General features: G+C 35.0%; 1 protein-coding gene across 2 annotated transcripts; it reads right to left on the reverse strand.

Annotated features, from left to right (window-relative positions):
- Positions 1-176: 176 nt before the first annotated feature.
- On the reverse strand, positions 177-24804 carry gdpd5a (glycerophosphodiester phosphodiesterase domain containing 5a). 2 transcript variants are annotated; one of them, XM_058788584.1, is made up of 16 exons: positions 24432-24804; positions 16101-16265; positions 10900-11003; positions 9984-10077; positions 9623-9682; positions 9439-9537; positions 9264-9357; positions 8614-8759; positions 8286-8368; positions 7502-7652; positions 7194-7415; positions 6109-6266; positions 5477-5624; positions 4780-4862; positions 2905-3017; positions 177-1434 (listed from the first exon to the last, which is right to left on the reverse strand). In XM_058788584.1, exons 2-16 carry the CDS (start codon positions 16215-16217, stop codon positions 1319-1321), a joined length of 1788 nt encoding a protein of 595 aa, XP_058644567.1. In that variant the 5' UTR covers positions 16218-16265; positions 24432-24804; the 3' UTR covers positions 177-1318. The 2 variants fall into 2 exon arrangements, with proteins under 2 accessions (XP_058644567.1, XP_058644568.1); XM_058788585.1 differs by lacking the exons at positions 16101-16265; positions 24432-24804 and adding an exon at positions 11402-11754.
- Positions 24805-26573: the final 1769 nt, after the last annotated feature.

The raw sequence follows: 26573 nt of genomic DNA on the forward strand, positions 1-26573 counted from the left end.
CATTTGGCAAAATAGCACAGTTTTTGCTGAAGTCTGTCCTAAAAATAACCGGTAACACTTTATAATAAATGGTTTATTAATCATTAGTTAATGCACGTTCAAATAGGTAAAAATGACTTGTATGCATGAACTACACACTTTTTAATGATTATACACTACCGTTCAAAGTTTTGGGGTCAGTAGGATTTATTAAGATGTTTTACATCTCGTGTTCACCAACATTGCATTTATTTAATCAAAAATACAATAAAAACAGTAATATTGTGAAATATTACTGCAATTTAAATATTTTCTATTTTAATATATTTATATATTTGATTTCTATTTTCCTATACATTTGAAAACTGCTTAATATTTCTGTGGAAGCCGTGAAACCTTTTTTTAGGATTCTTAGATGAAAGTTCAAAAGAACAGCATTTACTTAAAATAGAAATCATAACATTCTAAATGTCTTTAATGTTACGTTTGCTCAATTTAAAGCATTCTCGCTGAATAAAAGTATTAATTTCTTTAAAAAAAAATCTTACTCATGAGCGATTTACACCCATTTGTTCTGCTTGTGAATAAATATAGTCAATGTGTTGCCCAATAATATACAATAAAAACCTGTGATGTTTTGAATTACCGTATCATTCTTAAAGACTAAAAAATAGGCCTGTCTACTGCAGCACAAAAGTGGCTCACCTGATATACTGCTTCATTTCCAGTAATAATTACCTTCCAAACCCATCTGAACACCTCATGAAAAACACTCTCGACGCAATTCAGAGATTTCATTACAAAATAAATCACTTAAAAAGACATCGATACAGCAAGGTAGAAGAAAACTGATCTTAAACTAGTGCAATGATTTCTGAATCACCAGCAAGCAAATGATATGTTACAAAAATAAAATAAATAAAAAAATAAATAATCATATCAGCCTACAGTCAAGCTTTACAAGGGCTAGTTTGAGGTTCAAAAACCATCTCTGAACCTTTGATTTCTGCATGCTTTAACATTAAATCCATTGATCTTCAGTCTGTTCTTCACAAACATTAATAATAGGACACTTTTATTACCTGCTTTCATCAGATTGGACTCTAAAATTTACAGTGCACAATAACTCAGCTCCATTTTAAATACGGTTTGATACAGAAAAAAAAATACATCAGTATATAAGGCATCAAAGCAGAACACTGAATCAGTGGAATACAGTCCCAGAGTGTCCGTGAACCAACAAAAACCATTCAAAATAATCCACTGGAGATGAAAAAGCAACTCAGTCTAAATGAATGATTTTGAGATGTTCGATCCATAAAATGAATTCAAGTGGTCACTAGAGTTTGCTTGCATGACGTGCGGGCATCATCATGTCATCACGTGCATAAGTGTCCAGACCGTTTCCTGTGTACATGGACAGCTCATCTGTGCTCCCCACACCGTTGTTGATCTCTGAAACGAGCACAAAACTCATTAGCCAGTTTCACAGGGCAGATTTCTCCACTAGGGGGCGATGAACATTCACAGAGCCCACAACAATGCTTTTGGGCCACATCTTCCACCAGCATATCGAGTGATGCTGGTGATGGTAATAAGACTGGACTCAAATGACTGTTGGCCACTGATTGTGTGAGCATACAGACAGAGACAGAGAGTGATGTGACAGTTTTTCACAACTGTGATCACTTTTTTCTGAATCACTAGCCGAGTATGTGAATCATCTTAACATTATTTTTAAAGATTTTGGTTGGCTTCAACATATAATGTTTCACTGGATCTGTAATAACTCCAGTAAACTCTTAAGATATGACTAATATTGATATGAAATATTAATAATATTTGTGTGTAATAGTAATATTTGTTATGCTTATACAAATGTTTGAAAGCAACAACACACACACACACACACACACACACTACATTAATTAATTTAATTTTTAATTATTTAATTTTTATTCACATGCATTTACACACACATATACATATATATATATATATATATATATATATTATTTCTGCACAAGCCAAATGTTTTCATTGAATTAATATTTAGATGGATTACGGTATATTTATATATTTTTTTAGAAATCATTTTATCATAGTTTTATACACACACAGACACACACATTTAATTCATTTATTACTTTATTAGACAAACCTTCACATTTTAGTCATATATTATGTATATATAGATTTATATTGTGTTATTTTTTGTTTGTTTTTTAATATTCCTGCACATGGAAAACCTCATGTTTATACACATATATATATATATATATATATATATATATATATATATACACACACACAGTATATGTATGTATGTATGTGTGTGTGTGTATATATATATATATATATATATGACCCTGGAGCACAAAACCAGACTTAAGTATATTAAAACTTAATTTTTGATCAGTAATATGCATTGCTAAGGACTTCATTTGGACAACTTCAATGGCGATTTTCTCAGTATTTAGATTTTTTTGCACCCTCAGATTGCAGATTTTCAAATAGTTGTGTCTCGGCCAAATATTGTCCTTATTTATTCAGCTTTCATATGATGTATAAATCTCAATTTTGAAAAATTGACCCTTATGACTGGTTTTGTGGTCCAGGGTCACATATATATACACACACACACACACACACACACACACACACACACACACACACATACATACCTTTATTTATATATCATAAATCACAAAAAAAAATGTTCTTATTTGTTCATGATACCTAATGCATTAACTAATGTTTTATCTTATTATAAAGTGTTATCATATGCAGATATGAATACAGATATTGATGGTGTATTACGATCACCGCCAGGGGGCGATGTGCCACAGCCATATGCAGAGGTCACAGAGAGTTAATTTGTTTTGTGGCTTTATCTCCACACAGCTGTGTGCTCATGAGTCTCACCTGAGAAGATCAGTTTCTCCTTCATGAGGTTGACGTCACGACTCGGCCGACGTACTACAGCACTTAGCATGATCTGCTCAGGGTTGTAGCTATGCATGCCACTCATCTTCCACCTGAGGAAAAATACGACAACACACCGTCACCAAAACACACTTCTGAGGGTCTGAAAGTGCCAAAAAGTTCTGGTCACTAAGTATTAGATCTTGAGATATTTTATGAAAAAGTGAGAGAGAACACTTAAAAGGGTTAAAAATGATTGAAGAAAAGAGCGACACTGAAGTAAAAGCACACAAGAAGGAACAAAACACAACCAACAACAAACACAAACAGAAACAGAACAAATAAAGACCAAAACTATGGAGCGAATTTTGTGCCAAAATTAATCAAACAAATCCAGTGTTTTGCAAATAAACACAATCTGCTTTGCAAAGAAAAACTCTACTTTCAAACAAACGCAAAGTGATTTGCAAATACAAAACTCTATTTGAGAGAAAATGCAGAGGTATGGACAAATATATGTATTGTGTGTTACAACTGTGAGACTCCTTTGCCTTTTTATGAGGAAACTTGGCTTGATTTTCTCACAAATGTGGGCAGGCTGATTTTCTCACACGCGTGCGGGCAGATTTTCTCACACGTGCAATTGAGCAACTTTCTTTTCCAAAAACAGCAGATGGCGCTGTCAGTCAATTTACGCTAGTCTCCCGAGACCCGAAACACCTCTTTACCTTTTCAGACCAGTATGAGTGGGGAACAGGTGAGTTTGTGTCTTACTATCTCTATAATTAACCATTTAGATGTTTTCAAAAAGCAACCCTACTACAGTGTCAGTGAAATTCACAACAAGTGCTGTAAAACTGTTAACATGATTGATTAGTTCAAAAATCAGGAGTGACATGGCTAAACATTTAACTAGACAGTCTTTCTCTATAAAAACGGATACATTCTCCGTAACTCTTATCCTCTGTTGAATCGCGGGATATAGAATATACATATATTGATACAATTGTTCAACATTCAAAACAATGCAGGGGTATAACAATATATCGTGTCACAATATATTGTAATACAAAAATGCAAATGTATAATGGATAGCAACAATATTGTATACCAAAAATGAAAGCTTAGACAATTTAATTTAGTATCAGATATAGTAATGTCACCCAAGAGGTCATTAATTATTAATAAAAAAATGAAAACAAATCACATTATTTAGTACAATATCTTAAACTTTTTTTAAAATGATGTAACTGTGCTATCATTTGTCTAAAATAATTACGTATTTTTTAGCTAAGCAAAATGATGAATATTTCTCTTCTGGTGTCACTCTTGTCCTGTGAATTGGGGAGAAGGAACAAGTTCACGCTGATGTAATACTAAATTCAGCATTTTAATAAACAGTGGTTTAATAAACAGCATGCAACACGGGTGAAGACAAAGTTTATTTGCAAAACACTGGATTTGTTTGATGAATATTGGCACAAAATTCGCTCCATACAAAACGGTCAGAATTCTGTCCCTAAAATACTCATCCTCTTTACCTGATCACGTGATAGCTGAGCAATTTCAGCGAGCAGCGGAGGACAGGCACATGCAAAGAGCAGAGGACAGAGAGATAATGGAGGGAAAGTAGACATTGCCAAGAAGAAAAGAGCAGAGCCATCAGTTGAAAAGCACCCGGACGCCCAGCAGAGATATAGCAAGCATGCTAACTACAAAATAACCTAACATTAACGCCAAGGACTGCACTGAAAATCAAATAGGCTTTCGTGCAAATATGTGCAATTAAAGCCATTATTGACACAGCAAAAAGCTTCCAGTATTAAGAAGTATTAAGCAACAGCTCGAAGGACATACTAAACAAGATGCACTTACTTCTGAAATATGAAGATGCTAATGACAATAGCCACAGAGATTAAATCTGAGGTGATCCATATCAGGCCATATTCATCTGCACTCTACAAAACATGTTAAAGCAGCATTTAGCCATTAGATATCAATGTAAATACATTAAAAAAAAATAAAAAGCAAATGAGGGGGAAATATATATATATACACTATATATAAATAATTTTATAGAAATTATATACTATAGAGAGAGAGAGAGAATCTCTGATGTGTCTAAATATTCAGTCTTCAGTACTATTTCCAGGGAATATTTTAAGTATTTCAAAGGTTTTTGGAGATAATTTCTCTCACAATCCCTTTCTCTATAGATTTTTTTGGATGCAAATGTATGCAACCATTTGCAACATTATTTCTCAATACTGATCTTGCATCATATATAAAGCATGCCAATTTAAAATCTACAGTATTCTGTGGAATGGATGGTAAAATGTGTTAAACAGGGCCAAGATTCACTACATCCTCCTTGAAAGCTGACAGCATAATCAAATCAGCCATTAAATGAACATCCAGCCAATGTGTAGGACTTCATGAATGACAAGCGTTCCAAATCTGTGGAAAACTGGCCTGCTTTTAAGTGTGTACTTGAGCGTGGCCAGCAGAGTATGTACTTTTCAGTGTGAAAAGGAGTGTGTGAACTGGGATTCAGACAGAGAGAGATCAGTACCATGATCCAGATAGGATTAGGCACTTTCTTCAGGATGTGTGGAGCATCAGAAGAGACGGACTGAACCCCGCTGCACCACATGAGCGAATACAGCCACGGCTCATTCACCGGATACACGTTCACACTCACATTACTGCCAGAAAACTGCCTGCTCATAACACACACATATACAGAGAGAAAGCTTGCTTGGTTAAAGTATTGCAGAACAAAACCTCATGCCTACTTTCATATAAATTAAACAATAAGATTGACGAAAAAAAATGTATCTATAAATTTAAACTTCACACATTAAAATATAGATTATATAAATATATAATTCAAAATGCATTGTAATATATCATCATAATAAAAATAACAATAAAAATGAGTATCTAAATACATCTATTAAAATGGATAAAATATTTTAATTTTACATTTTCACCTTTTCTTATTTCAAATAACTGTATGCCATATGATAACTCCATATTAACATTGTAATATACTTTTATTTTACCGTAATAGCAATAGCTGCATGGTTATGATGATGTATTTCAATGCAAAATGCTTTCAGTATGATATTTAATACAGATTTGGAAATGCAGATGTCTGCTGACGTTCTGAATGTGTGTGTGTGTGTGTGGGTGTGTGTGTACCTGATATCCTGAGCTCTCGCCTGGCTGTAGTGCAGGGTCAGAGTACTGATCCCTCTTTCTTTCAGCTCAGCCACAGGAAGTTTCTCATCTGATGTCTGCTGAAGGAGAGGAACCGCTGCACGCACCTTCTTCCTGTACCAGTCAGGCGTCCACATCACCTACACACACACACACACACAGTAGATGATTATGCTCTTTTCATATTTTTCGGAATATTAATACTGAATATTAAGACTATTAGACAACATTTCAACTAATTATATGAAATTGGTAAATGAATAAATTAGTTATTTTTGATAAATTATTTTATGGCTCATAAAGTAGCTGATAAAGGCATTTTATAATGTTAGACACTTAAGAATATTTTGCTCAATATTTAAAATTTAGAATGAATAACAAGACATAGACAAGATTTCTAATTTCTTCAAGTCATAAAAATAAATATATGCATTTTTAAATATATATTTTTAGATGAATTATGAATGTATTGGTTATCTCATAAACTAGCTTAGAAAGACCGTTTCTAATATTATAAATTTATTATCAATATTTAAGATGGATTTAGAAAATTTTGATGGAGTAATATGATGGACATATTTCAGCAATATATTTAAGAATAAATACACACATTTTTAAATATTAAATACGTTTTAAAAGATTTTGAATTTTGGCACATGAAATAGTTGATAAAGGTCTTAAAACCTTATTAAGAATATTTTTCTCAATATTTTAGATTTAGTCAAAATAAGACATTAAACAACATTTCAACAAATTATATAAAAATATATAAAAAGTATATTATAAATGTAAAATATTTTTAGTTTCTTAGAATTGCTGGGCACATAAAGCAGCTCATGAAGGTTTTTTCAATTGTTGGAAGCTTATCAATAATATGTTTCTCAATATTTCAGATATAGACTGAATAAGGCATGACAGACAACACTTCAACAAATTTTCACTGTTCAGATGTTGGTTTAAGATGGTCTTTAGACAACAACAGGTCTTTTTTTGTTTGTTTGTTTGTTTTTTAAATCAGAGGCTTGCCAAGTGTGTGCATGTATGTTGTGTGTGTTTTGTGCTCTCACCTGTTCTGGTAGGATGCTGGATCTCTGAATGACCTTCAGTGCATCACTGACCCAGAGCTGGTGTCGGGGGTGTTGAGGTGGAGGTCGCCGCAGGCTGAAGATCACGGAGCGGTTCGTTCTAGCAGCCAGACGCAGCAGCTCCGCGAGGCTACACACCGTCTGATTGGCCGTGCGGTTGCGATCCTTTTCAGACATGTACTGCACCGTCCAGTACGGGTCATCCTGAGGGACAAACAACCTCAAAATCTTTAGTAACTGTGGAAGTAAAAGATGGACAAAAGAAATAAGAAATGAATCAAATTTAATACCCTGAGGAACCAAAGTCCAGCATTGAGACTGCGAATCTCTGTCCAGTTAAAGAACGAGGCGTCGTGGTCCTGACGGGCTGGAAACAGTTTGTCCACATTGGTGGTCCTGCGTAGTGTGCGGTCCCTCATCAAAAAGGGCACTCCATCCAGACTAAAGCACAACAAAAACAAAAAAACATCCAATCATATTAGAGTCATGTTACTGCGAGCCAATTAGAGCTGCTGCCATTCTCTCTCACATTCAAAAAGATACGATGAAATAAAATATTAATTAAATGACTATTAATTCAAAGAGGTATGATAAAAAAATAAAATAAACTAGATGAATACAATAAATTAAAAAATAAAATAATATCATTCATATATATATATATATATATATATATATAATATAATACCTAATGTAATAAAATAATTAAAATACAAACATATGAAACCAGTTATGATTCATTCAAAAATGTATGATTAAAATGATAAACTAAACAAAGGCAGATTACTATTAATTAAAAAGTATGCTAAAAATAATATAATCCACATAAATACAATAAATAAAAAATAAAATATAATATGAAATACAAAAATACAAAATAAATTAATTCTAAAAGGTATGATAAAAATTTTTGGATTTGGATTAATTCAAAATGATAAAATAAACTAAGACATAACTATTAATTCAAAAAGGTATGATAAAAATAAAATAAACCAGATAAATACCATAAATGAAAAATAAAATAAAATATGATTCATTCAGGTATGTGACGTATGTTTCATAAAGTCATAATACCTGATGGTAACATCTGCTTCCAGGGCAGTGACCTTCTGTTGCAGTGCTTTACTAAAGGACATAATGGTGTGTTCTGGAGCGAGCTGAGAGAGAGAGAGAGGTAGTGTGTAATGGGAGTTACTATCTTAAGACTCCTTCGAGGAAGTCAAACAAACAGGTTTAAGCTTCATTCATTGTACAATCAGCTTAATGTTTACACAGAGTGTAAGTTTTGCACTCTACAGCAGTGACACACGATCCTTCCAGCGCTTTCTAACTGTTGCTAAACTTCAGAGAGACACTTGGATGCCAAACATCTGGCCTGAAAAACCAGGATTATGAAACTCACCACTGGAGCTCCACGACGGCCAATGACAGCAGGACGAGGACCGAGCTTGGACCGGTCCATGATGCAGGGAGAAGAGATGAAGAGGGGAACCAGATACAGAACCAGGAGGACGCTCACATAAATCGCCAGCGTCACAACTTGAACCCCTGGATAAACACACAAACATATGCAAAAAAAAGTGTCACTACTGTTTAAAAGGTTTGGATCAGTAAGATTTATGTTTTTTAAAGAAGGCTGCATTTAGTACAGTTTAGGATGTAATTTATTCCTTTGATGCAAAGCTGAATTTCTTCAGTGTCACATGATCCTTCAGAAATCATTCTAATGTGCTGATTTGCCGCTCAAGAAACATTTCTTATTATTATCAGTGTTGATAGCAGTTGTGCACTTAATATTTTTGGGGGAATTTTTTTTTCTATTAATAGAAAGTTCAAAAGAACTGCATTTGTCACTGTAAATAAACTGACTACATCCTCACTGAATAAAAGCATTCTTTTCTTTCAAAAACAAACAAACAAGCAAAAACTTACTGATCGCAAAATTTTGAAGGGTAGTGCACCTATATTTTACCATTACATGTTATGAAAGTGTAGGGGCTGTCTTAGCTTTGACCCAGTCTGCCTTTTCCCCTCACATGATCTTCAACTCACTTGATCTTTCCATGCGCACCACCTGACCGGCGATGACCCACCCTAATGCTGTGACCGCAGCTAAAGCTCCAATGTGCAGAAACGGCCCTGTGAACTACAACAGCAAAAACATCATTTCTTGCCAAGAAAGATCTCAAGACATTGGACAGTAATATGCTTATGAGGTTGATCCAACCTGCAGAGAAATGATGACAATGTCCCATTCGTCCTGCCAGAAATCATCAATGGACACCACTCCTGTTATGGTTGTGAGCAGAATGGCCAGAACTACAATCTGTAGGAAATAAAACTTGTTTTAATATACATTCAGAACTTCAGTCTAGTTCTAGGCTTTACCTAGATTTACAAACTCTTCTCACCTTATGGATCCAGTACAAATTAAGCTGCTGTCCCAGTGCAATGTGACAAAGTGCAAGAATCTGAAAAAATTAAATAAAATACAATAGAAAATTATAAATAAAAGACATAAAAATAAATAAAAGTAACATAAAAATGATTCACTTTTATAAAGATATTGTGTTGTATTTTGTATAACAATAACATCAATAATGATAAAAAAAAAAAAAAAAACAATTATTAAGGCTACAATGGTGATGTTTTGAACCAACAAGCAGTCAGTCATGGCTTCACCGTGTAAATGCGACAATTAAAAGGCCATAAAAGTTTAAAGGCACTGCTCACTTTCTCTATGCCACATGTGCATGTGTGAAGAGCGCTCACCATTAAAAATGCAGTGTAAGTGAATCCTGTGAGTGTTGTGGCAAGAATGGGGACTGTGCCATCCTTCCAAACGGCTGAACGATTATATAACAACCTGCCAGAGAAACAAACCCATCAACAGGTCTCACACCAAACACAAAGCATGCTTTACATACATGATGTTTTCCAACAACTTAGGGCCAGTTTCACTAACAGCGTGCACCAGTGTAAACCGTCTTTTGGCGTTAAAATAGTACTGTCAGGAATTACTAAAGACGCGCAGTGACGAATTAGCACTGTAAAGACAGTTATTTTTGAGCATGACCTTATTGAATACGTATTTGTAGGAGTTTCCCTTTCAGACGCAAAATTTATGGGAGGAGAGTATTCAAATGAATCACGCTTGTCAAATTACCGGTATTTGCGCCATTATATAACGCCCCAAAAAAACATGTCTTAAACTATTTTGAGCTTGAAATGGCTGCAATTGTTGTTGCTTGGAGGGAGGCACCGCAGAGAACAGAGAGCGCGTGGTAAAAGGAATAGGATTTTTTCCACACGTATTCATTTATTTGGAATTCCAGAAGAACACATTATCCGAACATATCGTTTGCCAAGCCATGTTATTTTTAATTTGCTTCAGGTAATAAAAGACGACTTGGAACCCTCAACTAGGAGTCACGCAATACCAGGTCCTGTTTAGTAAAACTGTTAATTAATTCAGAAAGTTGTGAAGTAACCCATGTTTGCGAATATAACTAAGAGTAAACCTGGCAATCAAACTAGAAAACTCACAAAACATGCTCTAGCAATGAAATGTGCAAACATGGCTTGCTGTCAGCTTCGTGGTAAGGACACACAGCAGGGTTCAGAGTTAATGACCAGCTGATGTCAGTGCTAAAACAGCAGGTTCCTCCAAACATCAGGCTGAACTCACCAGTTGAACTCATTGTAGTCATTACGAGCCTCCAACCAGAAGTAGGACCAGACGAGGAGAAGAAGAAACGAACAGCAGAGGAGGAAGAACCATGAACATTCCCACTGAAAAACAAAAACAGGACGTGATGTAAACACACGTCCACCAGACAGACATTTATAGCAGACACTTTAATCCCAATGAGGAATGTTACAAATCAGACAGATGTGTCAAACCAACAGCCAGCGACAGTCCTGACAAGACTTTATTTTTAATTTATATGTTCCAAATTTGGACTTTTAATAGCTCTCTTTAAATCCTTCACAACATGTTCACATCTGAAACCCTAGGGCTTTACAATCAGCACTTCATATCAAGTGTGGCAGGGGATGTAAAAAGCCGCTGAGATCAAATACGTAGCTTTTAAGATGCCTTAAAGTTTTAAAGAGCATGATAAAATATGAGATTAAGTAACTAATAAGTTTAAGAACAAAATGACAAGAATTTAATTAAATTCCTTTACCACAGAAACCACACAGCGTTCCACAGCGAATTACAGCAGCGATGGAACATTTTCAGCACAGTGGGATCTTTCAGAAAGAGAGAGAGAGAGAGAGAGAGAGAGAGAGATAGAGAGAGACAGAGAGAGAGACATTGCCTGGCACTAAAGCATGTTTCCTGGGAGACCAGGCAAGGTCGCTGCTGGAGATCGAGAGGGCGGAGCTTTATTGTTCTGTTAACAGGAGTTAAAGGGTGATGTAATAATCAAACTTGTCTCGGTTCACCTGATGCTGAGAGTGAAAAGATTTCACTCAGTGAATGACTGTGAATGTCATCATTTGTTTATGATTTTGAAACAAAACTACACCATAAAATTCATTTAAAAAAATATACGTAAATAATAATGTGTTAAATGAGCTCACAAACTTGTTCGTAGAAGGAAAAGCAGCAAGCACATGAAACAATGGCTGGAGTTTAAAGGGATACTCCACCCCAAAATGAAAATTTTGTCATTAATCACTTACCCCCCATGTCGTTCCAAACCCATAAAAGCTGTTGTTCGAACACAATTTAAGATATTTTGGATGAAAACCTGGAAGCTTGACTGTCCCATTGACTGCCAAGTAAATTACACTGTCAAGGCACAGAAAAGTATAAAAAAACATGGTTAAAATAGTCCATCTGCCATCAGTGGTTCAATCGGAATTTTATGAAGTGACGAGAATACTTTTTGTACGCAAAGAAAATAAAAATAACGACATTTATTCAACAATTCGTCTCCTCTCTGTCTCTCTGTGTCAGCGTAGCGCCATTTTGGAGAGCATCCGATGGACGCAAAGTGCGTACGTTATTCTCTGTCATCAGTAACGCATGGATACGTATTGTACATTTATTTACTTTGATTTGAACGGAAACAGCGTATCCATGCGTTACTGATGACAGAGAATAGAGTACGCACTTTGCGTCCATCGGATGCTCTCCAAAATGACGCTATGTTGACACAGAGAGACACAAAGGAGATGAATTATTTTTAAATGTCGTTATTTACGTCACTTCATAAAATTCAGATTAAACAGATGGACTATTTTGACGATTGTTTTTTTATACTTTTCTGTGCCTTGACAGTGTAATTTATTTGGCAGTCAATGGGACAGTCACAAGCCTCATGGTTTTCATCCAAAATATCTTCAATTGTGTTCCGAAGACGAACAAAGCTTTTACGGGTTTGGAACGACATGGGGGTAAGTGATTAATGACAAAATTTTCATTTAGGGGTGGAGTATCCCTTTAAGTACTAAATCTGTCAGATATCACTCAGATTTCATTTGGGCAAGGATGTAACTAATTACACTTTTTTATTTATTTTTATTAAATTCTGCTGATTTCATGAACCGCAAGTACTCAACACTTCAACTAGGAATATAGTATGTATATGACTTTGAAAGACATGTTTTTTTGTGGTTATTTTGCAGTACATTAATCTGTTGGGTAACGCAAGGTGCAGAGAGACATCTAAGTTGAGTTAGCAGATCAGATGGCTTGGATCCTGCTGGCACTCACCCTTTCAGAACCCAAAAGACCTTTCGTTCCTGTGGAGGTGTGAAATAGATCTAATGATCTAATGACCACGTCCTGAGATTCTGTAAGTGATTTGTTCAAATGCAGGGTGAATTAGGGTAACTTTTGACTTCTCACGCCATCACCTCACATTACAACTCAACTAGAGTATCCTAACATTTTAATTTGCTAATGATATTTTAATGTATTTGAAGAAATAAGTCTCTTATGCTCACCAAGACTGCATTTATTTGATTGACTGTATTTAGTCTTGTGATGCAAAGGTGACATTACTCCAGTCTTCAGTGTCACATGATCCTTCAGAAATCATTCTCATAGGCTGATTAGGTTTTCAAGAAACATTTATCAATGTTAAAAACACCTGCTTAATATTTTTCTGGAAAGCATAATACATTTTTTCAATACATTCTTCTTTGATGAATAGAAAGTTCAAAAGAACAGCATTTGATATATAAATCTTCCTTATTATTACAAAAGCCTTTACTCTCATTATTGATCAATTTAATGTGTCCTTGTCTAATAAAATTATTAAATTCCTAAAAAAATGAAAGCATTAAAAATATACACATCAGAGCTAGTCATTCCACATCACCCAATGTCTCAAATGACCCTAATTCACCCTACATTGGACCACTGATTGATTATGAACTATACTGATTATGAAGACCAATGACTATTTCCAACAAAACAACTCAACATTTGCACTGATGAAGCTTTTCACCAACTCTGGGATTTCAAAGACCACAACAACAGTCATCTGACATGCCTTAAACACAATTCCCAACAATAACAGCTTGCATATAGTTTTCTAGTGATTCCACACACCCTGACAGAGAACTGAATAATGCAATGACTCATGTTTTATTGGTCTGTGGATTGTGGCGGAGTCACGCGGAGGACACATTTCGCTGTTCTGTTCATTCATTCTGCACAGCTGACAGCTGCTAATCCCTCAATCCCATCAGCTCCTCCAGACCTGCTCATGAGCACATCGTCACCCTGCTCTAATTATAGAAGGGGCGGGGCTAGCAGTGATGACACAAAGTAAGCCAGCCGATGGCAGAGCTTCTGAAGAGTTCACTCTCAGTGCCTAGGTGTTAATTCAGAGAGCCTGTTCAAATGGAAAGATGAACTAATGGCCGTGGGTGTGTTCACTCCTGAAGGAGCATTTATGGCAACTTGTGGGGAGGTGAAAAGAAAGAACAAAACGCACAAACTGAATCATCACATGCTTCAAACTGGATAAAACATGGAAAAGAATATACAGATCAGAACTGAATACTAGAATACTGCTGACTACACAGTAAAAAGTATATATGGTCTACAATAATAATAAATTGCTTTAGCAAATATAAATAAATAAATAAATTTCAAGCAATGCAGTATGCTATATTTTTAACCTCAAGTGTCATGTTTGTTTAAATCAGTGAGTGACTTGTCATCTCAGACATTAATACACTTAGTTGTCTTTTTTTTTTTTTTACTGAATTTCATATAAAATCTCTTAACTTATGGCAGCCTGGTGAAATAATGAGTCAAGAAAGGGTTTGTTTAAAATTGTTGTTTGTTTAAAAATATAGTACGTCAGCTGGCGAGATGATAAAAAATCATTTCAAACAATAGTATGCTATAACTTTTACCTCAGGTTGCATGTTTAAATCAATGAGTCAGCATATTGTTTCAAACATCGTTTTAATTTTTGATATTTTTTTTTTTTAACGTTTTTGAATTAAATTTTAGATAAAAAAATATCTTAAGCCCAGTTAAATAAGGGGTCAAGCCAGAGTTGGTAAGAAATGAAAAAAAAAAAAATCCCAGCTAATATTACCTAGAGTAATATTAAGTCAAGTTTAAATGCACTGCAAAAATTGCATAATGTACTGTATGATATGCAAAAAAGAAAAAAAAAAAAGAAAATATTAATATATATACAGTATATATAAAATAAAACACATAGACATATATATAGACACACAAATATATATAATTACAATAAACTAAACTAAAAATGCAATTAAAAATTGTATACAATTTATTTGATACAATATACAAACATACAATACACAATTAAATGTAATATTTATTATAATCCATATATTACATTCTGTGTAATTTAATAATATAATTTTAAAATACACAGATACACACACACAATTAATTTAATTATAATGAACTAAATAAAAATAATAAAAACTTATTTGCTTGAGTGAAACTAAGCTCGATTTTATCATTAAATCAGCTATTGTTCTATTTATATCAGCGCTATTCTAAACTTCTGAGGATATTGCTACATTTAAGCTTGATACCCTATGAATATTAGAGGTCTTTAGGTAAAGATTAGATAAGGGTTGATTTTCAATCTGACTGCGGCTCAGTTCAGGCCAGAACATTTGATCGCTAGGCTGGAATGGATGCTTGGTTAAAATAACAGGCATTTCTGCTTGAATAACTTTACTAAATAATGTCAGTATCCAGTTTGGTATCACCAGACATTGAACGGACAAGTCAAAGAGAGACAGAGAGACCTGACTAAGCCTCTTGCTGTGTTGTATACAGATTGGAATTGACCTACAACACGTCCTCCAGGGAATCTGAAACTCTGGCTTGAGTTTCTCTCTGTCTGATAGAAAGACATTCAGACAGCAGAGGAGAAAGGCTTTTTGCTTCATTACAGACAGCCAAGTTGTCCTTTGGTTCTGCTGTCTGCCTCAAATGAATACCGAACAAAATATTCATGACCAGACGCTGACAGAAATTACCGGAGAAAGGCATCAATATCATCAAAGTGGATCCATAACTATGATCCACAGGTGTGAGAATCATAGATGACAAAAAAATGACACTTTTCTAAGCTCTGCCTCCTCAGTTGGCCACTTATTTGAGCTGTACACAACTTCCCATCAAAATGAGTGAGTTATTTAGTAAAATGTGCTTATAAACTTATATAACTAATGTTATCACTATAAAATGATAACATTAGTGTAAATGACCACAACGTTTCAACATGATTGGTCTGTAACATTTTTAAGGTGGTGCTTAGTGAAAGGTCAGGTCAGTGTCAATTTTGCCTCTATAATTTTCATTCAGTCTTTATGTGGTTAGAATACAATGGCTTTTCCCACAAAGGATGATGCTGTGGTTACCTTGGAGCTGTCGTCATGGGAGCGTTGGTACCGCTTCCAGCGGCAGCCGTAGATCCCGGTCAGGCAGGACAAACACAGCTGTCTCTCATACACCTGTAACGGTTGGTGCTTCACCATAGTCAGGCCACAGCTGATCTGCAGACATCCCACTCACACACCGCAGACCTGCAGGAGCGAGACACATCTGTGAGAAACAACATTATCCATAACTAAACACTCTGTCTTCAACTAAATGATACTGTCTGTGTTGATATTGCACTGAAAAACCGAGCAGAGGATTTAGCCGTTTAGCTTTTAGTCTGGGAAACTTGCCTTAGGAAAACATACCAGAGAAAATCCTACAGCGTCGGAGAATAAACAATACGTCAGTAATAATTGCAGGAATCTGGAGGTCGACAGTAATGTGACTTAACCATGCCAAGTGAAATACAAAGCAAAAAATCTTTTCATAATCACACCATCATGGGTAATACAGGAAATGACATCAAACAACAGCTGAAAACAATGGCAACACCACTGACAGCATTTAACAAGACAATGAAATGAAGATTAAATACAAACAATTATTTTTTATGTATGCATTTTGTATTATTTTGTTTATTTTTGCTTCAGCGGTATCATTGATATTGGATAATTAATTGTTCATGCTTATTTCACCAATTTTTGTATTTAGATTACCTTCTTGCTCACTTGAAGAGAACATTTAAAAACAATAATAATTTATTAACAATATTAAATGCAATTTTAAGCAAATCTCAAAATTAATATCCATTTTTATTTTGTGTACATATGTTGAGAGTTAAATACATTTTTAGCATTTAAAAAAGTTTTTTTTAATTTATTTAGACAAAATAGTAAAAAAACCTTCTATCATGACAATATCGGAAGATTTAGAAAATATACAGTGCTGTGAGTATTTAAGACATACAGTATTGCCGCTGCACAAAAAGCATACATAATAACCTACAGCAGATCTATACAGGTGGAGCTGGGGAAGGTGGAGGACATTTAAATGGAAAGCAGCAAGCTTATTGGCTTACGAACCAATCAGCCTGTGCCAAGTAGTTTAATGCTGTGAATATCATCAGTTTGTATTAACAATCCACCATTTATCAGTTATTGACCATAACATAAAAATAATTATAAGCTTACTGGTATCAAGCAACGTTTAAATAATGGTGCATTCTTACTGGAAAAATGATCAGAATTGTATGTAGACTTTATTTTTCTATTCATCCAAAAGTAGTAAGTACTGATTATTTTGGACCTACAAATAACTTCAAAATAAAGAAGAATATGCATTCTTGCCAACCTGGCCAATCAGATAAGATTTAGCTGGAGCACTGACAGTTCTTGCCAGTTTGGTGTGTAATTTGCATCTGACAGTCAGTGGACGGTCAGCGAACGGCCCATCTGAGGTTGAGAGCAGGTCCTACAGGACTCTGTGTGACAGCAGCTCTTTGATCAAGAGCGGTGAGACACGCATACAGAATTCTAGATTTTACAGAATCAGATATTCAGATGCGCCCCGACAGAGGCAAAGCGGCCCTCTCTGTCAGTCACCATATTCCCAAAGTTCAGTTCAGCAGACTGTCAATCACAAACCTTTGCTGCTTGAGGAACAATTTGGAGACAAGTTTGAAGTTTCTTTAACTACATCTTATGATTCTAAACATTTCCAGTGATCTAAAAGTGCTCGCGAATGTCAAAATGACTGAGATGGCCAATCAAATGAAAGAATTTTGGATGATACTGTTTACATGAATTCGCGTACTGTAGAACACTTCAGTTTTAGCAGATAAAAATGCAAGTAGCTAAATATTTAATATCTGACAACTGTTTTACAATAGAAATGTTGAAAGACTGACAATAATATCCAGTCATGAAAACTACTCAACTTTTCAGTCAAATGTCACGCTTTTAATTCAAAACCATAGGTTGTCATTTATATGACTCATGTAATCAACAACCAAATGTGACGAGACAAAAAAAATTAAAAGAACAATTTTTGGCTTTTAGGCATGCATTAAGAGTGAATGTATAAATTTAAATGTGTGTAATTTAAAATAAAAATATTATTTTCAAAAAATTCTAATGAATTGCTTTGCAATAAATTCTCATTATTTTACTGTTCTTCTTTATTCCCTTAAATCCCTTTAAATGAATAAATAAAAAGACAATTACTGGTAAAAACCTGTGGTTATTTTAACCTGAAATTCTTTTGGAACAATAACTGATTTCCCTCAAATGCATAATAAATAAACCCATCACAAACCCATAAGTCAGCCACTGACCCAGCATCACCACACCAGATGCTCCAATGAAAAGCAACAGATTTCAATGACAGTAATTAAAGAGGGCTATCAAGACACAGCCAGCACAGATTTGATCTTTGTCCACCAGAAGCACCCACTCAGACAGATTAGCATATCATTAGCATCCTCAAAAACCCAACTCTCATACACAAACAAGCTACTACGAGTCTTCGTTAGTCATTTCCTCAATACTCCCGCTTCATATTCCACAATAATTGTATTCCTTTGACTCATTCAGAACAGACATTAACATATGATCCCTCGCAAGCCATCCTAAACCCGCAGGTCTTCAAGTCACGATGGATGTGTTACAAATCGGTATGAAAATGCTAAAATGAATGCGTGAGAATATGAAAGCATCTGTGTTTCTATTTTCCACACTTCCTGCTGCGTGATCAAGACTGGTCTAACCCCTTTAGTATCGGTGATTAGATTAGATGTACAGCACAATGTCTACTGGTCTGCAACGCACCGGTTAAATCATTCACATGCATCCTGTTCACCTACAAAAAGACAATATTGCTTCAAACAAAAGAAGTCATTATCTCCTTCAGACATGTCTTCCTGTTGAAAACGACCCTGTCTGAGTGAGTTAACGCTCTGGTGTGACCGCCTGTCTGGGGCAGAGCACACACCCACACACACACACCCACACACACCCAACACACATGGACCTGATGTTAACATCACATCTGTTGCCCTATTAGTGAAGTGACAGTTCAGCCAAAAATTAAAATTCTGTCATCATTTACTCAACTTCATGTTGTTCCAAACCTGTAAAACTCTGTTGAACACAAGAGGAGATATTTTGTTGGGGCGCCAACAACAAACGGATCCCACTGTGCTTACATTGTAGATTGACATTTGGCATAATTTTTTTCTCTTTAAGTGTATCTGCATAAACTTCAGACAAATTCGGACGGTCTAGTGTTATTCCCAGCTGCAAAGCAACTGTGCTAAAGTTCATTCCCAAATTCAATGGGGTATCGAGAGGAAGCTTTACACCTGGAGAGTTCAGTGTAAATACAGGACACATATACTACTGTTCCAAAGTTTGGGGTCTGTAAGACTTATTTATTTTAAGATAACTTTTATTTAACAAGGTTGGCAATAAAGACATTTATAATGTTACAAAATATTTCTATTTTAAATATGCACTCTTCTTTTGAACTTTCTATTCATCAGATGTATCATGGTTTCTACAAAAATATGAAGCATAATAATAATAAATGTTTCTTGAGCAAATCAGCATATTAGAATGATTTCTGAAGGATCATGTGACACTGAAGACTGGAGTAATGATGCTGAAAATTCAGCTTAGCGTCACAGGAATAGATAACATTTTAAAATGTGTTATACATTTTAAATAGTTGTTTTTTCTGATCATAAATTCAACCTTTGCGAGCATATAAGACTCCTAAAAACATTAGTAGAACTGTAAAAGTGTATATGATTTTTTTATTACTAAATTACATACCTAAACAAACTCAAACTTACCTTCTCGATGCTATTATGTCTTCCTAAGACACACTGAGAAGCAGCTACATGGCATGAGCAAAACAGATTCTTCCACCTCAATATTAATTCACATTCTTCATAAATCCGTTTAAACTGTATCTCTCAGTGTTCACAGTGGCAGACACACACTTGGGCAGAGGAGAGGTAGTGTATAGTGTAAGTGTGTGTGTGTGTACGCAGCTGTGTTGGTGTGGGGCTTCATGCTCCAGCCTGTTTCCATGACACTGAGCTTTAAAGACTTACCAAAGCCTGAATTCTCTGACATCAGGAGAGTAAACTGAGTCTGCTGCTTAGAGCCTTACTCCCGCTAGCTCTAACTGTAGACCTTCTTGCTCTTCCACGGCTGTTGGACTTTCCCAACAGGTACGATTGCCAGAAACAGGAAGCTACATATTGTCTGCTTAATTTCCTGTCTCACTCCAGACGGTCTCCTCAAGTGATCAGAGGGCCAAACGCAATGGACTTTTTCAGCAGCCTTGGGTCTAGAAGAGTTTTTCCCCCATTCATTTTCTACATGCATCTTTAAGTCAGATTTATAAGCCAAGAACTTTTGCAATTACAAACTTTGATTTGAAATCTGAACAATGAACAGCGCTAGAAGCATCATTCAAAATTCATTATTGAATAAAAAAGAAAATATAAAATGACTGACTTATAGTCATTGACTAAAGTATGTAAGTGTATAAAATATAAAATTTTAAATGTACTGTAAAAATGCAAAACTTTTTTGAATATTTGCTAAATATTCAAATATGTTGTTGTTTAATGTAAGTTGTTTGAGAGTATGCAGAGACTGACTTGTTTATGTCATTTGCATTGCTTCATGCAAGTGGGAGGAAGCTGCGGAGCTCTTTTGGCGCAGTTCTTATTTCCATGGTAACAGCGATTTCTCCAATTAGTGGACCCAAAAGGAATCACTCCTCAAGATCATGAGTAATGTAGTTTTTCCCAATGGGAATATTAAACAACTTGAAATGAAGAAATCAAGCAGTCACTTCTAAAGTCCAATACACTTATTTTCCAGTCTCTGAGCGCATGGAAGGTTTGTCTTGAAAGGTTTTGACATTATCATCTATTGAAAAAATGAATTGGGTTTGTAATTCTGAAACCCTACTGTTCCACTTCACACCCAAGACTTCAAACGATATCACAGATCTGCATCTAAAATACGTGAAGAAATTATTCATCATCATCTACACCACCATTCAAAACTTTGGGGTCAAGATGAACTTTTTTAAATGAAATTAATGATTTCGTTCATTTTAACATGATCAAAATTGTCAGGAAAGACATTTCTATTTCAAATAAATGCTGTTCTATAAAACTTTCTATTAATAAAAATCATGAAAACTACCCAGGTGAAAAACAAGTGCACTTCCATAATGTACTTAAAGTGCTCTATTTTCGCACACTAATTTTGTACTTAATATACTAAAAATGAAATATACACTTGAACCCATCTTTCATACACTAGTACACTCAAGTGTACTACAGGTATTAGCTAAATACATTTTTGAAATACAAAGATAGTATGTTGAAAGTGCATTTTAGTTGCACAGTTGAGTACACTTAGATGGTCTTAAGTTGACCTTAAGAAGTACTAAAGGATCATTTTTAGTATATTAAGTACCAAATTAGTGCGCGAAAATAGAGCACTTTAAGTACATTATGGAAGTGCACTTGTTTTTCACCTGGGTATGTTTCAGAGTTTGCACAAAAATAAATGTTCTTTGAGCAACAACACAGCATATTAGATTGATTTCTGAAGGATCAGGTGACACTGAATACTGAAGCTTAGCATCACAGAAATAAATTTCATATTTAAGATATATTAAATTAGAAAACAGTTATTTTAAATAGTAATAATATTTCACTATACCATTTTTACTGTATTTTTGATCAAATAAATTCATCCTTGGTGAGCATAAGAGATTTCCTTCAAAACTATTTAAAAATATTACCAACCCCAAACTTTTGAACAAGAGTGCACAAAACTGCAACACTTTCTATTCAGCAATTTGGTAGCCTAACATCTGACAGAGACATACAAACTTGAAATAACACTACTTTCAGACACTTCAGAGCAGCATGTGCACAAACATACTCATTGTTTGTTCCTGATGGGATTTTACAGAGAACTAATGGCTAGTGTCCAGTTCAGAAGCCTTGCCAAACGAGCTGGGGAACAGGGGGTCAGCGTTTACCAGGAAAACAAGTTATCACCTACATCTCTAGTGATCACTTCAGAACACAAGAATTAACTAGATTTATATGGCAGGGACATGAGAAACCATTGTGCGCTGTACACAATCATCAATAACAACATAGAAAATAATTTTAACATATATATAATAATATTTATAATGTTTCTAAATACAATAAAATATAATCTCTTCAAACATTCTGCAAAATATCTCCTTTGCTTTTCACAGAAGTCATGCATGTTTGGGAAAAAACATAATAAAGGTGGGTAAATGATGCTAAAATGACAACAATATGACAACAACGCTTGGAACGTGACAATACTGTATGTTTTCTAATCACAAAGAGCTCGTTTCTTCAACATTCCTTACTCAGATTTCGGGTCCAGAAACTCTCCAGAATGACATTAACAAAAAATGAACGCTGTTTCTATTCAAGGACTCATGCATGATTCAAAAGTCTGAAAATAGAGAGACATTTAGTCATTGTACAGCTTCTGATTAGGCAGTGCAGAACAGATGTGACATATTGAGGAATGAGTAAAATGACTTTGGGAAGTTTCTGTGGGAAATCATCCAACAGGTTTGATGGATCCACCACAGGGAGGAAGGTTTACTTTCCCAGGGATGAAACAAGCCCTTTGTGTTCCCACTCCTCTGGTGGGCCCTCTGTGGATATTTCTGAGATAATGTGAGCAAAGACAACCTCGTTTATCTCTCTTCATGTACTGCTTTTGTTTTGGCACCTTCTCACAGACTCTGAGAAACAACAACCTCATAGTTTAGATGTTAAACACTGGTTGTTGCGGAGAGCTCATAATGACGGTACCTGACATGGATGTCATAGCACAAGCGAAATACGATACGTAGACCACATTTGTGTCTCAGTGTTACTGCTGACACCAGAAGAAAGGTGAATTCTCTCAGAATCTCTCAGGAGACCTGAAATGGCTTGTTATGAACAAGTCTACAGGCAGAGCTTTGGTCTGGAGAAGATGAAAGACATCAACATCCAACACCCTCCATCTGGTAGTTCCCGACTTTTGCAAAACACTTCCATTTTGCCCTGCTGTTAGTCTTTTCTCTCTCAGATGTTTCCTGAGGAGCGGTCTGCACCACTTCCCGCAACATTCAGCCCAAAACTTTTGAAGCTTAAGAGAAATGCTCCGCTCTCATGAGATTCTGGCAGCACCATAAATAACTGGCAACCCATAAGCCACTGAGAATATGAGGTGCACGAGACCCAAAATTTAAGCCCAAAATCCATCTTTAACTCAAAGGAATGCCTATATGTGAAGATACAGATGCTGATGGCGGAGACCTGGGCTGGTTGTCACTAGGACTAGATCTTATAATCTATGAAGTAAAAAAGACTGTTTTCTTTAGCAGTGATTTTTTTTTTATATGATATTGTAAAACAGCCAATTCAAACTGCTTAAAAACTATAATAATTTTGGTCAATTTTGTCTGCCTAAAATATCAATATTAACATTGCTTTTTGCTGGGCAACAATTTTACATAATAAAACTACACTAGCATACATTCAAACAAGCGTTAACACTGTATATAGTCAAGACAGAACAGGGAAGGACAATAATTTTTCATAAATGCCAGGTCTAGGCACTTGAGGCAATGTCAAATCAGAAATGTATTTATTTATTTATTTGTATTAATTTAGCTATTTTATTTTCATCCAATTCCCTGCTTTGTAGACTACATAATATTAAAAACATAAAATATATTAACAAATTAGAAATGTATTAAGGTGTTTAATTTTTGTATTTTATAAATGTTTTTCTGCTTAAATTTTGCAGCCAAATTTAGAATAGGCATATTCCATAGAGTGTGAAAACATGCCTCACTTTAGAGAAACATTGTGACAACTTACCCCCATCTATGCTATAGCAGATAATATACATTGAGTATTTATAACTTATAGTGAAGAGTAATTGTTATAAGAGACACACATAATAAAGCTTTTACCAAAAACATTTGTACAGCAATATGTATAAATATATAATTCAAATCCATGAAAAATATTAAAGTGGCATGGTAGGCTACTGCCATCTAATATTGTACAGTCATAGTACTTTTGCAAGGGAACCCAGTATAGCTACTATGAAGATTTTTTTTTTTTTTTTTTAAGTTTTAGATAAACGAAACGTGCCTTCGTTTACTTATTGCATACATGCTGCAATAAAAACATAACATATGAATGCAAATGACAAACACTAAACGTACTACATATGCATGTGATTGTAAACACGCTTAAGCACAGGCTACTTATCCAGACTCACCTTCTCGTCGGCAAGGTGATCAGCGCAGGTACTTGAGTTCTTTTCCTCCAGTATTCTCCTTTTAAACTTGCGTTGTAGTTTGTCTTTCTCTTTCTTGAGTTTTTAAACAGACATTCAGCACTCTCGACTTATCAAGGTATACGATATTATTAGATTTAAACTACAAACTAAGTTCCGTCAGTGCGCGGCGTTTCAAATTCAGTCTACCTGGCACGATCACCAGAGAAATGGTTTATATGAATTATTTCAATATAACGTGTTTTCACGTTATGTTTGGAGGATTGTGATTCACCGAAGACATTCAGTGAGTAAATCCATCCGACCCGAAAGCCCGGTGGGAGGAGCTGCGCGTCTCCTTCTCCTCCTCTTCCTCCTCCTCTTGATCAAGCGTCATCAGCGCGCTCACAGTAATTAACAACCCCAACAGTATTTGTGAATAGTGTAACTTGTATTTAAGTTCATAAACGTGATATATATTAAGTTTAAGCTTCGATTAAGTATTAGTTTCAAATTAAGTTCAAATAAAAAAATTATTTCAGCTCCAACTTCCTCAGTGACTCGAATCTTTTGAATTTAAAGTGATTCAAACTTAAAGTGATTCATTTGTGGTCCTAGCTTTAAAGATTCTAAAGATCATTCTCGAACGAATCGGGTTAGGCCTACTTTTATTTTACAAATGATGACGGTTACTTGCTTACTGGTTGAAATGATAATAATTGGCAAACTTCTAAAAACCAGATATACCAGTCTTTTGTGAAGTTTTGTGTAGCAGTGTTTGGCGAGGCCACCTCTGTCAGGCACAGCGGCTACTTATCCAGACCGCAGGCAGAGAGCCAGAGCAGAGCATCCACTGCTGCTATTCCAGGATGCCAGTGAGAGATTAACCTCTGGCCTGAGCCAAGCTTGCATCACATCCTAATCTTTAACAACCTACTGGTGGACTGAGGCTGTCCTTCAGCAAGCATGACTTTGAGTTAGACACACTAGCCAGGCACAGCTGTATGGATGTATTTGTTGTGGTGTTTTCTGATGCGCTGAGATGTCAGGATGATTGTTCTGCTCATCAGCTCCAGTCTGCTAGAATGTATGCAAATCCACTTTTAAGGGCTTGAATGGACAGGAACATTCATTCAGGAACAATGATTGTTGTGTCTAAGAAATAAAAAATGTTTTAAATTATAATGAATAATCACAAAATAATTAAATAATGTATTCCTTATATTATATGATAGAATATTATAATAATATATAGGCCTAATCAGTTTACGTGAAGAGTATTCTGTCATTTCCCCAGTTCTTACTGCATATTTTTTAAAAACAATAATAATAGCAAGGACCCATTATAGAATAGAATAATATTTATTATAATCATTACATATTTGAATTCCACCATGTTACTTTTATTTATCTATCAAAAAGACACAATGATTTATTTGTTCCAAACTTTTCATTGAGCACATTATGCTTGTTATTTACGAAGAGCTAACAGGTCATATGTTTTATATATTATAAACTGTAATAATGGAATAGAATATATTCTAATAATTGTAAGCTACAATTTCTTTTAAAAATATTTATCAAAAATAAATAATCACTTGTTAATTACAATCCTTTTATTATGAAATATCTCTGTAGGGAAGCGCAACTGGAATGAGCAAAAAGGATTTTGAGCAGAGCTGTTGATTTTGAGGAGGTTCAGATGTGTGAATCTAGCAGCACCTTGTGGATACATTTGTAGTTACAGGAACATGCAGTCTCTCTCACACACACAGACACACACACTGCAAAAAAAAAAAAAAAAGAAAAGAAAAAAAGTCTAAGCTGCCATTTTCATACTTGTCCACAAGAAGACGCCCTCATCTATTTCTGATGCTTTTAAAACTACCCCATTATTATTATTATTATTTTAATATATATATATATCTCTCACATGTATAATTAAAAGATTGTGGCATGTTCACAAAATAAGTATTTTTCTTGATGGGGTCTTTAGAACAGAGATTATTAAACGTGATATAGAAAATGTTGTTTCTTTTAGCTTAAACTGCTTATTTATAAGATGGTGTTAGTCACAAGAGAGTGGCCTCCAATGACTGCTTACAATCATTTCAAATAGTTGGAATATACTGTACAACTGCTGAC

This window comes from Onychostoma macrolepis, chromosome 10 (assembly GCF_012432095.1).
Source record: "Onychostoma macrolepis isolate SWU-2019 chromosome 10, ASM1243209v1, whole genome shotgun sequence".
NCBI lineage: Eukaryota > Metazoa > Chordata > Actinopteri > Cypriniformes > Cyprinidae > Onychostoma > Onychostoma macrolepis.